We start from the raw sequence: 14394 nt of genomic DNA on the forward strand, positions 1-14394 counted from the left end.
TGTTTTGGCTTCTAGTGCCTATAACTCAAAGATGAGTTTTCAAATGAAAGACTCATTTGCTTACTTTTTTGAACTTGGGACTGAAAAGGAGACTTTCCCAGAATCATAAATACCACACTAGCTAGACAACTCATTTCTCTGGCTTCCAGACCTTTCTGATCCACCTGCACTTCCCACAGCGAACTTTGGGGCAGCCAATCCCATAACACCCCTCATCTTCTATCAGTGTGAGCGACATGCGAACACTGAACTCAACTGGGGCAGGGGCTGGGGGCAGGCATTTCAAGGCTAAGCAGGGCTGGAAATGGAAGGGTGGGGTTTCTGGTTTAAGCTTAGTGGTCTTTGAAGTTAAGACAAACCTTGCTTTGAATCCTGGTTCCATTGCTTACTGGTGGTGTGACCTTGGGCAAGTTACTTTAGGGTCTGAGCCTGTTTTCTCCTTTGTGATATAAGAAGGTAAACCATTCCTGCCCCCTATAGGTTGATGTGAGAATTGCATTAAGGGCTCTCTATAAACCGTGCAGCACCACCAGTATGTTGTACCATCTATCACTAAACCAAAGAAATGCCCTTGACATTTGAGTATCAAATCAGAGACCCTCTGATGCTCTTCTGCCTCTGGATATTTTCTTGCTCTCTGGTGCTTTTTCCAAAAGGCAGATCTGGAACAAAAGAGCTCATGACATCAGGAAATCTGGTGACAGTCAATGGGAAAAGAATTGAAACTACCAGGTTTCTAAGTCAATCTCACTGGGGAGAACGAGCTCAAATCTTGGAATTGCGAGGAAAAACACATTAAATCTGAAAGTTGCACTCCTTTTTCATAATGGAGAAAATATTCACTTTTTTAGAGACAGCAGACTGGAGAGTACAATTAGACCATACTCAAGTCCATATAAGCCATTTAATTAAAAGTCATATAAAAATAATAAAAAGGCAGATTTACGAATCTAGGGTAGAGAAGAAAGCAAATGGAGTCAAAAGGCACACATTAGTTTAAAATTTCCTCATAAGTAGTCAGATGACCTCTTGTACACAAAGTTAAAAAAAAAAAATGTCCTGCAGTTGCTCTTTGGAATAGCAGCATTTAAGGTTTTCTTGTCACACTTGTTGGTTCCTTTGGGATGTGGCTGTGTAGTCGTGGGATAAATGTTCCCTGAGAGTTTAGTTAAAACCAGTCAATTCCTTTGAATGTTTTCATGGAAATGTCAGACAACCCTGAAAAGCTAAGGAAGAGGGTTGTACTAAAAGTCTAGCTTTGGTAAATTATACAGAGTTGCACCTGGAAGCAGACAGGTGCAATGTGACATCAAGGGGTATTATTTTAACGTAGAGCCCAACATACTCTTAAAGACCTGACTAGATTCTAAAATAATAGAGCCCAGGACTCTACAGAAATGACCAACACCAAGTTTGACCAACCCCAAGTTTAACATAGTACACTCAGCACTAGATTCTACATAAAACATTTTAAACTATGTTCTTTATGACATGAAACAGATTTTCCAAGTGCCTAAGCCATCTCTGAGCTTTAAAGCTGGGCCTCAGAAGCTCAACTGGTGCCTGGGGAGTCTTCATTAACATTCACCTCTAAGGAGAGGCTGAAAGAGGAATTTCCAGTGACAGTTTCTGGCTCAGAGCCCAGGGCTCCCTATCTAAGGCTGTCTCAATGCTGCTACAGGAATTCTGGAGATCTCTCCTTCTCAAAAGGTTTTGTTGGGAAATAAATCAATAGCTAGCTGATATTTTCTGGCATCTGAGCTCCAGCCAGGCCCCCTGAAGTTTGCATAATAAAGAACTTCAAAATGGAAACAAAGTCTCTGCCTTACCCTGGTAACCCAAACCCTTTGTGTGACAGAACATTTATGAAAAAAAAAAAATACATTAGCTGATATTTCCCTCTACCCTTGATATAGCTTTTCACCTTCTCAAAACCCACTCCTCACAATGCTGACAAACCCAAACAGAAAATGACATCTGAGGCAGCTGTTAATTGGCCTACGCTCACATCGTAAGCCAGAGAGAAAAGGTCTATGATCAACTTTTGATTTACAAAAGCCAAGCCCTTTAAGGGGAAAGGCCAGGAGTTATATAGCAGACACCAAATCAGGGAGAACACTGATGAGTGATAAGAGCAAGTCTTCTCTGCCCCCAAGACCAGCCAAAGGCCCCACAGATGGACGCCATCAGCCCTTGAACATGGTGGTCTTTGAGAATGGGCCTGGCCTGTGTCCTGCCCTGCTCTTTCCGACCAGTTGGGATGGGGACCTCATTGGAAGCCTGAATGCAGGAGGTGGTTTTCATGAACAGAGAGAATTGGTAAATTATACAGGGAATTGGTAAATTATACATGTCTTCTTGAGCTCCAACCCTGAGTAGAAGCAGTAAAGACATGGAGCTGAGTTGAGGAATATACAGGTTCCCTGTACCTGTGTCACCCATGTCATCAAGGTCTTAAAAGTAGCTTAGGGATCCCCAGGAATGAAATGGGACTTGTGGGTGGTAGCAGTAACCTTAGAGGGTCAATGTCCAAGACCAAATGTGTCATTGGTTACTTTGGCGGAAGTCACTGTGGACTGATGACACTGAGGGCCACTGCTTTGACCCCTTGTCCCTCGGGTAGGGGTAACCCCACCTCTACCCTCTCCACCTCTAGATGTTGACCTCCAGGGAAAAAAGTGTTTGTGTGGACTCCCTCTGCCATTTTCACAAGATGGAAGCTAAAAGCACTTCTGTTAAGGAACGACGTACTTCTTTTCATCCCTGAGTTTTTGGAATAAGATTTGTGCTCCCTACATGTGCTTTTGAAGTTTCTGTTTTCTATGCTGACATAGCAATGAGGCAGATAAGCACAGGGAAAACTTCTAGCCATACACTTGCAGGTTCTCCTTTCTCCTGCCCTCCCATTTGACAGAAAAGGCAACCGTGGCCTCTTCCACTGCATAGGGCAAAATAAAGAAAGGGGTGTGCAAGCCAGTGTGTTTGAAATGAGGTGAGGATCTGGGTGGCTGCTGGTTGTCTGTCAGGCTGGAATCTACGCACTGTGCAAACCACAGATGCCACTGTCTGGGGAAGACCACCTTCGGCTTGCCCTCAGTGTGTAGGCCCAAGCAAGTCTGCTTTGCTTCACTCCTGACCGCCAGTCAACTTGTGGAACAGGTCCTCATCGAGCGTTTCATTCTGGTCCTTGGCGCGGGTGGACAAAAAAATATAGCCACCAATGTATTCATGCACGATCTTGCAATCTGCACTCAGGCAGGTGAACGCAATGGAGACATTCTGGTCGAACTCTATCGCCACCTGGAAGAGAAGGCGCATATAAGCTTAACTTCTGATTAGGAAAGATGAGAAGGAAGCTGCCTTATTGGAGATGGCCCCGAAGCTGAGGGTTGCTGAGGTGGCAGACAGATGGATTTCCCTACAAAACCCCACGAAAACCCACCACCTCCATTAGAGGCTTACAGAAAACGTATCTTTGCTCTGTTTGCGCCCTCTTGTGGTGTCAACTTTCCTGCACACCTGGCAAAACATTTCTAACTCCCAACACACATAGATATTTTCAGTCTAGTTTATATGTAGAACTTTCTAAGCACTCCCTGTGTCAAAGAGCAGGGTACTTGACAGACTTTTAAATGGAGAATGAAAGGCCCACCCTGAAATTTCCTACATCCACTGCCCCTCACTCCTTTCTATCTGAAAGTCATAAACTCTAAGCACTAGAAGAAACTGAAACATTACGAGTTCTCAACCTTGGCTGTCCATTGCAATCACCTGTGGACATTTAAAAATGACTAATGCCCAGCTACTGCCTTAGAAATTCGGCTTTAATTGGTATTGGGAGTGGCCTGGGCAGTGGTATTTTAAAACTTCCCAGGTGATCGTATATGCAACAAGGTTTTAGAGCCAGGTCGTCTCCTTTCAGACCTTCATTCTACAAATGAGTGCCCAGCCGGTTAACAGCCCTGCTGACCAGAATCCATGGTTCTTAAGAAAAAGTGAGTCTCTTAGCATGCCTTTATGCTGATGGTTTTCTACTGGAAAAATGAGGAAACGAGGGAAGAGAATTTGTATACCAGCCAGTTCAGAATGTTTGAAAGCGCTAACGTGCCTCTAACTTCACCTAGAGTTTCCCGGGATGTAGGCTTGGCCTGGACTTAGTCCTCAGGGTACAGGGGCAGATGATGAGAGTCTGAGGATTCGTTAGCTCAAGAGGCCAAGCTTTTCTCAGTCATCCCAGTGCATTGTACTTGTTTCTCTAGCAGTTTTTTGCTCTGGAGACTGGAATGGATGCTCTCCAGGTGGGCAATGGAGCCTCTGAGTTTTCAACCAGTGAGACCTTTTGGCAGCAATTCAGATGAGGCCTCTTTTTAGGTTGATTTATTTTGGGTGACAGTTACATCTGAGGTAGTTTCTGCCAAGTAATTATCAGCCTAAGTCTTATATAACCCTATGGTGACTCAAAGGAAATTAATCAAACTGCTCAGCAATTTTAAAGTCTGCATGGAAAAGCTGTATGGTGACTAAGCCAACTTGTGGGGTTAATTCAAAAGCATTTTTGGTCTGCACTTGTTAGGAAACTGCCCAGAATTGCATGTGATTATTTTAGCAATTACGACATGCTTGTGGTTTCAGAGTTCTAAATATAAGAACAGCTTTTTAAATCAGAATAATCTGCAATTTTGAGGGAACACACATTTCCAGGCTCAACACTGAATATATCCCAAACTTTCATTTTACCTGACGGATTTCCCAATTTACATTCCACTGTTTCATATTTGCGAATCTCCACGTTGTAATTGGAATTCCGGTGGCTACATCAATTCTAATCAACCTATTATATGAAACTCCCAGAATGTCATCTTTCTTGCTGCCTTTAAATCTGAAAAAAAAAAAAAAAAAAAATTAAAAGAAACTGCTTCCTGTAATATGATGTTCATTCACATATCATTTCTTAAAGATAATACCAACATTTCTACACTTGACCTTATCCAAAAGGCCGAGAAGCGACAATACCAACATTTCTAAATCATTTCCAAAGAATGGACAATGAAGGATTAACTTTCTACAGAAGGGCATTATTATCATGATGTGGAGAATATGACTAATGGAGAGAATTAAGGCTATGCTGCAGACATCCTTTAAGTGAAATTGACATCAGGGGAAAGCAAAATAAGAGGCGGGCAAGTCAATTAATTCAAAATCAGCACCAACTGTGTACTTCAGGCACCCTTCTAGGCACTGGGAATACAGTAGTGACCTAAATGCATAGAAAATTCCTGACTTCATGGAGCTGATTCCGTTGGGGGAGGCTGACATGAAACATGGTCGCAGATTTCATAAAATCAATATGTGATTTCTTTCTCTGTTTTTGCAAATGTTGTTATCCTAAAAGAACCAAATTTCCTTTTAAAATTTCCTTCCCCACCGTTAGCTAGGATTCAAGGGTATTGGCACTTTGAACAGAGGTATGGAAGATCTTTATGAACAGCCCAAAGTTTTGGGCCATTTGTGAAAGGGCAGTAATTTTAAAATAAAAACAGTTCTACATTCTAGACAAAGTGAGAATAAACTGGGCTTCAAGAAAGCCACTTAAAATGAAATGGAAAGTGAGAGAGGCAAGTAAACAGCGTTATCACCTGACGAGGTAATAGGTGACGCCGAATTCAGGTAGAGACTGCCAGGCCTGAATGAACCGCAGCTTGGCTTCCACCAGGGACATCTGGGCCACGTTCTGGTGGGCTTCCAGAATCCGGGCTGTTAGCTAAACAGAAACAGGAGACATCAAACTCTTCTTAGCAATTATCCCATTCGCTCTAGATCCCCGAGGAATACAAGATCCAACGGCAGCTCTCCAAAGACAATTCATTCTCATATTGTCTCTTTCTCCCTTTCAGACATGCAAATCACTGGGGAGAAGCAGAAACAAGATCAGCCCACACACAAGCTAAGTTTCATGCAGATGGAGAGTCCTGGGTCCCTCTTTCTGGGGTCCGTGGAGTGTCCACAGACAGTGGGTGTGTTTGAATCAGTGCATCTGTTTAACTTTTAACTTATGCTTATGGAAGCATAATTTAATTTGTAGGGACTATAGCATTTTACTTTTAATGAAATTATATGAGGGCATATTGTCATGTTCAGATAGCAGGACAGTCACCTCCATGATAATTAGCAATGGCATAGTCAAATTTCCCCATCAACTGATTTTTCATGATGATGGTCTCAATCATTTTAATTCCTCATTTTATTTCAGAAAATACAGAAGTTACTGTAATCAATCACCCCAACAAGATTAATAGTACCTGTTTGGACTTGTGTTTTTTTGCGCAACGAGGTGACACAAACCATTCTGGGTTCATGTCTGTGTTTTCAATACTGGAAGCCACTGGAGAAGTTGAGTTCCGGTTTTTCATCTTCAGAAATGAAAGGATGTTGAGGACCTCTGGCTGGTAGGAGCTGTCTGCCATCGTTTTGCCCTTTGATGCCAAGATGCAGGCAGCCATCCATTGGGCATACTGGTTCTCCTGCAGCAAACACGAGAGGGCTGAGAAGCAAGTTCAAGTGCAAAGCCCCTCAGCAGGGAACGGGACTTGGGCTTTCATCTCTACAACACAAAACTGTCACCTTCTAAGCATGGAAAGATGTATGTTCTGAGTGGCTATAAATCACCTAATTTAACACCCAACAATAGTTTTTGAGTCCTGTGTTTAGTTTCTAGATGATGGACTAGAGAATAGGAATGTCAACCATAATAAATCCATGAATTTAAAGATGAACCAAGGACATGTGCCATGGAGCAAAGATAGGTGAAAACCCAAACTACCAGAGAGACTTCCTTGATACAGATATTTCCATTTTCATATCCTGTCTGATCTCTATGACAGAAGAAAAGGAGGGGAAAAAATCATGAACTGATTTCGCATATTATTTCAACTCTGGCCTATCGTTAGTAAACATTCTAATCCCATAGTAGGAATCAGGTCCATCGATGGGTCCCGAGCCAGTTAGTGGTGGCTTCTATTGTTCTTTAATGTCTGTGCTCCTTTTTTACCTCAGGTACTGAAGAGGAGGTTCCAGAAGCTGAGGGGATGCAACTGAGAAGTGGAATTCTTCAGAACAGTAAGTGTGATACACTGAATTACTGGCCTTGGTCTTCGCTCTTCTGGTATCCATACCTAGTGCCATGTCATTTTATATTCCCTCCCACCAGTGCCAGAGTGTAGTTTTCACCTTTTGACTTTGAGCCCAGCTAGACTCACTTTGGCCTTTGGCCAATGGAATATGGGTGGAAAGGACAGTGTACCAATTGCAAGCCCAAGTGTTAAGCGGACTCCCAGGTTTCCAGCTGCCCTCTTGCACTTCCATCATGAGAAGAGCCTCCCCAGGCAGCCTGGGACCCAGGATAAATACAATGAGCTCAACCTGCAGTGAGAAGCTAAGCCCAGCCAGACCTATGGCTTGAAGCAGGCCTGCCCAGCTGCCCAGCTGCCACCAACCTGGATCATCCAACCCCCAGCCTACCTGCTGATGTTTCAGAAACAAATGTCTATTGGTGTATGTTAGTGTGGTTTACGTGGTTGTTTGTTACAAAGCAATAGCTCGCTGATACAACAGTGCTGTAAAGTGAGAAAACGCTTCAGCTGGTTTGTCCTTGGGCTTACTAAAGGTGATGTGACCGAACATTTTTGTGGTTTTACTTACATGGTCACATCTCAAATACACTTCATTCATACCATCAGCAACAGGTATTAGTAACTTGATTCCAAATTTTCTTCCAGCTACATTCACATCTGGCACAACTTCGCAGCCTGAATAATAAAAGGCAGGGGTACAATTGAGTCCTGAAGAACCTGTTATATACATATCAGGTGTACATCTGAAATAAAGACGTTGAACATACACCCCTCAGATTTGGTTCTCTTCTAAAAAATGCAGGAGCAATCTGATCACATTAACAGAAAGATAACTAACTAAGACTTATGAACTAACATGGATAGAGAAAAATATTTTCTTTCATGATTTTCTTAAATATATCATCAACCGAATTCATTCTGAAGGTTGATTTGGCTATTCTAACCCATGGGAACGATTATGAATATGAACTGTAAAACAAATCAAAGCACAGGAAATTCTGATCGCCACAATGATAAGGGGATTGAGTGTACTGATTAATAAAATATTTCAACCGACAGAGTTACCAGTACACTCACAGTCACTTTCAGAAATGAGAATAGGTAGTAAAGCAATGCTGAATTAAACGTAACTGTTCTGGAATGCAGAAAGCTTTTCAGGAGCCTACAATGCCTCATGTACTATACTTATGATGCCAGTTACCATCAATTCATGGACTTGGACACACCGGAAAAGACGAGACAGCAGATTAGAAATCACCACATTGACTAAACCATGTTCCAGGTCTATGCCCCATGGGGAAGCAGAGCTGCAGGCAGGCGGCCATTCTGAAGTGACACTGGAAGTCAGCCTTGCTTCTGTGGCTAGGAGTCTTGGCTTTCATCTGTTTGCTGGGTCATGACAAGCCACGGCAAAATGTAAAACCCTCTTACCTCTAAGATTTAGTTTTTCTATTGGTTCTCCTTGTTCAAGTTCCTGATTTTTAAAGTAGGCTATAGATGTGTCTTTAAAGACGAACCAATATTGCTTGAACGCTTTTAATATTAGCTTCTTGGGCCTGCAAAGTAAATCACAGTGAGCATTGAAACAATCATCCAGAAATGTAAGACACTTTGCAAATTTTAAGCGGATCAAGACGCATTTCCAAACAACATATGCTTTATTTTTAAAAACAATTTGCAAATTGCCAACTCATTTATAAAAACTAGAAATGGGATTTTGCTATGAGATGTAGAAGTTAAGGCAAAAGCTCAGGAGTTAGACCAACTGGGGCCATATTCGGGTGCTACTACTGCTTAAACGTGTGACCCTGGGAGAGACATTTCAACTGCCTGGGTCATGTGCACTCTCTCTGTGTGACAGGGAGAGTAACAGCCTCCAATTCACAGGGCTGTTATGAGGGTGGAAAGAGGTAATCTATGTAAAGTGCTTATCACAGTACCGGGCACAAGTGAAGTGCTCAATGAATTATTATTATGTATGTGAGAAACACCCACAGATCTGGTGACATCTGAAATTTCCACACACTACTTAGATCTGAAAAAGCTGTCCATATGGACAGCACAACCTTCAAGCTACCAGACATAAATATCAGATAGAAAAGTGAGCAAACTTTTCTGTAGTTTCCTCTTGACCCTTCAGAGAAACCACCAGGGAATTCCCAGTGAGCCATGGAAATCACCCAAATCTACAGCTATTTGATATAGACTCCACAGTTATTAAAAATATTTTGTGGGAAGATCTCCCATGGTGTTATCTGTTGAGGCCGGAAAACTTTGTACTTTGGGCTACACAAGGTTGGCGGTGCCAATGGCAGGACTCAATTGGGTTACTGAAAATAGAAAATGTGTGAGAGAGCTAGGGCGTAGGAAAGGGGGTACAGATGGACAGAGAAAAGCAATCCTGGCCTTGGGGTGGACCAGGGTACCTCATGTAGAGGAGTAGATTTCTGCATTCAAGAACAGGAGAAAGAGAGGAAGCTTGGTGCTAACCCCACTCATATAATTTGGGGCAAGTCTTTTAACACATCAGTACTAGACTTTCCTTAGCTAAAAATGTGTTGTCCTTAACACAAGGATAAGGAAATGTTCATTTAAAAAACAGTGTATTACCAGAGCATATTATAGAAAAATTAGAAAATAAAATTGAAAAACACTATACAAAGTTAATGTTTCCAGGATTTAGAAAAACCACTGCATTAAAGTACTATTTACCATGTTGAGAATTATAGTTAATACAATTCTAAGGAATATACTTAAGACTGTTTGTCTAAGAATCAGATTCTCCAAAATTAACAGTCTTTTCAAAATATAATCTAAGCGCTTAGCCTATAACCAAAAGATAGTAAGGTATCATTTGAGTCCCAGGCATCTAAATATTTCTATTCAGAACGAAGAATAAAACCCTGCTTCTCCATTTTAACTGGACTTTGAAAGTATCGAAAGATTTCAAATTCCATTTGCTATCTTTTTCCAGCTTGGTTCATCTTCCAGACTGTTTCTATCCATCCCCAAAGCTAACAGTTATTTCTCCTATTCCTGTTCCAGAGGCTGGGGCAGGGCAAGGTAGAGAGAGGTAGAGAGTAATGAAGGTGGCTGGGTTGGGAATAATGTACATCAGAATGAGACAATGTCTTGAATCCTCATGGAGCTCATAGTGTAAAGAGGGAAATGCACAAAATAAATATAATGCAACGTTAAGTTATATAACAAGGGTGCGGGGAGTGGTGAATTACAGAGGACACAGCATTTAAACATAGAATGAAGGATGAATAAGAATTTGGAGGAAAAGGGGAGAAACTTTCAGAAGGTGGCAACTGCACACGCAAAATGCAGAGGTGCCTTGTGAAGAGCTGGGTCCAACATTTCTTGAACACCAGCCTCATGCTGAGTACTGTGCTGACCAATGGAAATCAGGGAGATGGGTAGTTTCTGCGGCTACAGACTTTCCCTGTGTGAGAGATGATGTAAACAAGAACAGCAGGTAGGTTGGGTCCAGGGTGGGATGGAATGTCCTGCTGAGGAGCTGGCCTGCATTTTCTAGAGGAATGGTTCTCAAACTCTGGTGTTCTTCAGAACTGGAAAGGAGCTTGTTAGAGATATTGAGGCATGGCTCCAGTCCCAGAGATTCAGATTCTGTAGGTCCAGATTAGGGCCCAGACCTCTGCATTTTAAGTAAGCTTTCCTACAGCGGTTCCCCAGAGTTTGAGAACACTAGTCTAGATAAGTAATCTTCAAACTAAAGGTGGGCACACCCCATCTTGAAAATATTCTGAGTATCTATCCTTTAACATGCATACAATTTTTCATTTGTAATATTTGTATATTTGTACCATATTGTAATATAGACATTATAGAACCTACAGAAACATATACATTAAAAATGAATGACTATGGAAAGTTCCTTTTGTTTTAACAAGGGAGGTTATTTCTCCGTTACATAAATCCCAGTTGAGGAAGTATACTGTTGGTCGTGCTTACTAAATCACAATGTTCATATTCTAGTGCCATCTACCTGTTTGCGAAGGTTTTTGTTGAAACAAAGTACTGATTTCCATCTTCCCTGATGTCAGTTGCTCATGCGTATTAACCAGAATATGTTGCATTTTCACATTTTTAATAAATGGGTTTAAAACACCCCATAACTCTTAATTCGGATGGGATTTAACACAGAAAAATTCTGTTTCCAAGTTTTAAAGATGCGTAGATGATACTGTTTTGATAGGCAGTATCATTACTGGCAACACAATAATGGAAACATTTCCAAATAACTGTTTTCAAAATTCTGTCTTTAAGATTGTGTTTATTCTCTTTAAAGCATCTAGAATCTTACTACTCATGGCTACCTGTCATCACAGAAAGGTCATAAATTTGGGACACTTATTTTTTGAAAAAAAAAAAAGAAAAAAAAAAAAAAAAGCAAAACCAAAAAAACCCCCAAAACTATATTTCAGGTACTTTTCCATGTGATAATCAGTGAGTCTTAATGTGGGATCAAATGTTTTGATGGTCCCTCTCCATTTCTTTAAAAGTATTATAAAGATTCTACTGTTTTAATTTTATAAACATTTTTATTTTTATAAAATGAATCTCACTCATAATCTCCTTTGGCACATTGTGTCCATCCGAATGGAACTTGTATGCTACAGTAAGTTTCCTACTTGCCTGTAGGAACTTGGCTTATGATATAATGAGTACAGTTTGTGTGTAGCCTCTCTCTAAAACCCTGTATGGAGCCATTTTATTTATTTCAAAGTAGTCTCTCCAACAGTGGTTATACCTTACAGTTTGGGGATAAATCATTGTTTTTATTACATATATAATTTACTAATAGGATTGCAGCACGCCTGGTTTATATTTAGGGGTCTGCAAAATTGGTTGGGCATAAAATTCTAGATTTGACTGTTTCTTCTCTTAGCACTTTCAAGGCATTTCCCAGCCAACAAGAAGTCTGCTGCCCACCTAATTGTTCTTCCTTTTTAAGAAATCTGTGTTTTCCCTCTTATTTTAAAGACTTTCTCTTATCAATGGTTGGCTGTATCAAGATGTACAATTTTACTGATTTACTTTGTTGGGATTTGTGATTCCTGAATTTAAGGATTTTTGTCTTCAATACTATAGAAAAATTATCAAGCATCCTCTTTTAAATGCTTGCTTCTCCCTATATTTTCTTCCGGAACTCCCAGTAGATGTATGTTGAATAAATGAGAATAAAATGTATTCTCACTTTATTTATATCATACTTTCCATTTCTACCTGTCTGAGTTCTCTCTTCAACTGTGTTTTTAAACTTGATGTTTAATGAACCCATTCAGTTTTAAATTTCTTTGCCTATATTTTTCATTTCTAGAATTTCTATTTGGTTCCTTTTCAGTATGGCCTCTTTCACTATAATTTTCACCTTTTAAATTACTTAATGATTCTAAACATACTCATTTTATGGTTTCTTCAGATTGTTCTACTACTTAACATTACTGAAACTGCTAATCCTCTTGTTGGTCGGGTCTGCTGTTTTTCCTTTATGGTGGTTCATTAACTCAAATGGTTAGTCATTTTTACTGGGAGCTTTTTTTTTTTTAGGGGGTTATTGTTTTCTGTAGAAGGCCCAGGCATGCTAGATTATGGATAGTTCCCTCCAAGAATTTTTGCAATTTATTTGCTAGGGCTTCACGAGTTTGTGGCCTTGGACCAGTTTCTATTTTATTTTTTCAGGATCCTTTTATTATGCAATACTTTAAATTTAGATCTACATCTGTATGTGGCAGAGACCTCGCCTCTGATGTCTCAAGAGAGACTTTTCATTTTCCACACAGAACCCCAACGCTAGGATGAACTTCCTTCCTGCTTTCTTTGGCAGATGGGTAGTTTTTCTACTCCCTGTTAAACAGAGAAGGTAGCCCCGTTAGGCAGGGGCTTCAGTCCTGGGTCACTGCTTTACATGAAGTAGACCCACCTTAAAGCTTCATTTTTGATCCCTGCACGGGGATAAAAATCCCAGCCCCAAGCCATGAGAATCTACGTTTATGGCCCAACTCCCTCTATGCAGCTGAGGCTTCATTTGGAGAACTGGGTTCCCTCTTTATTTCCTGCAAGTTGGGATTTTCCAGTCTACCTTCAAGATCAGTTTTGTAGTTACAATTCTTTCTTCTTTTTTTGGCCAAGCAAGCAGCAGTGGATTTATTAAAAGAAAGGAAAAAGGATTGTATACTCTCAAGATGGTGTGAGAGTGGGCAGACCCAGAAGAGCAACTGCTCTGAAGAACAAAGAAGCTTAGGGATTTTATCACCTTTTCTATAATTATTTTTGTTTTATCCAGCATTCATGTGGATTTATGGCAAGATGCAATTTGCATAAGATCCAATGCCAAGTTGTTGGAAACTGAAGTCCATTATTTATATCGTATGTTCAATAGATTTTTAAAAATATGTAATGGAGTACTTATGCCATAAGTTTCTTATGCTATAATAAAAATGAAATAGTGCCATTTGCGACAACATTCGATGGATCTTGAGATTATTATGCTAAGCGAAATAAGTCAGACAGAAAAAATCAAGAACCATACGATTTCACTGATATGTGGGATATAAAACTGAAAACAACAAAAGAACAAGACAAACAAAGAAACAAAAACTCACAGACACAGACAATAGTTTAGTGGTTACCAGAGGGTAAAGGGGGCGGGGGGTGGTAGATGAGCATAAACGGGATCAAACATATGGTGATGGAAGGAGAACTGACTCTGGGTGGTGAGCACACAATGTAAGATATAGATGATGTATTACAGAATTGTACACTTGAAACCTATGTAACTTTACGAACCATTGTCACCTCAATAAACTTTAAAAAAAATGATTTTTTTTAGACATAAAATGCTTCACTGTTAAAGAAAAAAGCATTAAAAGTCAAACGGTTAGTTCAACGCTCTTTTACTGATAAGGGAAGGAGGCCTAGGGAAGTGAAGGGCCTGTTCAAAGTCACACCCGCACTAGGAACAGAACTCCACCCTCCAATACCTTCCTTCCTTCCCTTCTCCTTTTTCCTTCGCTTCCCCCCTGCTTCCCTTCCTCCTTCACTTCTTCCTTCCATGAATTATACTATGTATTTACATTTAGCGTCTTGAGAACTTTGGTGCATAGAATGTCCACTGGCCAAATATGAGGATGATTTTGTGACTCTGAACATATCAACCCCACTTAAGTGACTGGATGTGGGGCTTAACTCCAGAATATCATCTCCTTCATCAAAAGGGAACTGTCACCATTTGGTT

At 40.6% G+C, this 14394-nt stretch overlaps 1 protein-coding gene across 3 annotated transcripts in view; it reads right to left on the minus strand.

The window, feature by feature from the left end:
* Window positions 1-890: 890 nt before the first annotated feature.
* Window positions 891-14394, minus strand: part of FERMT1 (FERM domain containing kindlin 1) — a 39591-nt gene continuing 26087 nt past the window's right edge. For all 3 annotated transcript variants that reach the window (XM_074317663.1, XM_074317661.1, XM_074317662.1), the window contains 6 exons: window positions 8562-8686; window positions 7699-7805; window positions 6300-6521; window positions 5637-5761; window positions 4738-4879; window positions 891-3300 (listed from right to left, as the gene is read on the minus strand). In XM_074317663.1, coding sequence (XP_074173764.1) covers window positions 3127-3300; window positions 4738-4879; window positions 5637-5761; window positions 6300-6521; window positions 7699-7805; window positions 8562-8686 — 895 coding nt within the window. In that variant the 3' untranslated portion in view covers window positions 891-3126. The remainder of the gene's footprint in view (window positions 3301-4737; window positions 4880-5636; window positions 5762-6299; window positions 6522-7698; window positions 7806-8561; window positions 8687-14394) is intronic.

Source organism: Rhinolophus sinicus, linkage group LG13, assembly GCF_036562045.2.
Source record: "Rhinolophus sinicus isolate RSC01 linkage group LG13, ASM3656204v1, whole genome shotgun sequence".
Classification (NCBI taxonomy): Eukaryota; Metazoa; Chordata; class Mammalia; order Chiroptera; family Rhinolophidae; genus Rhinolophus; species Rhinolophus sinicus.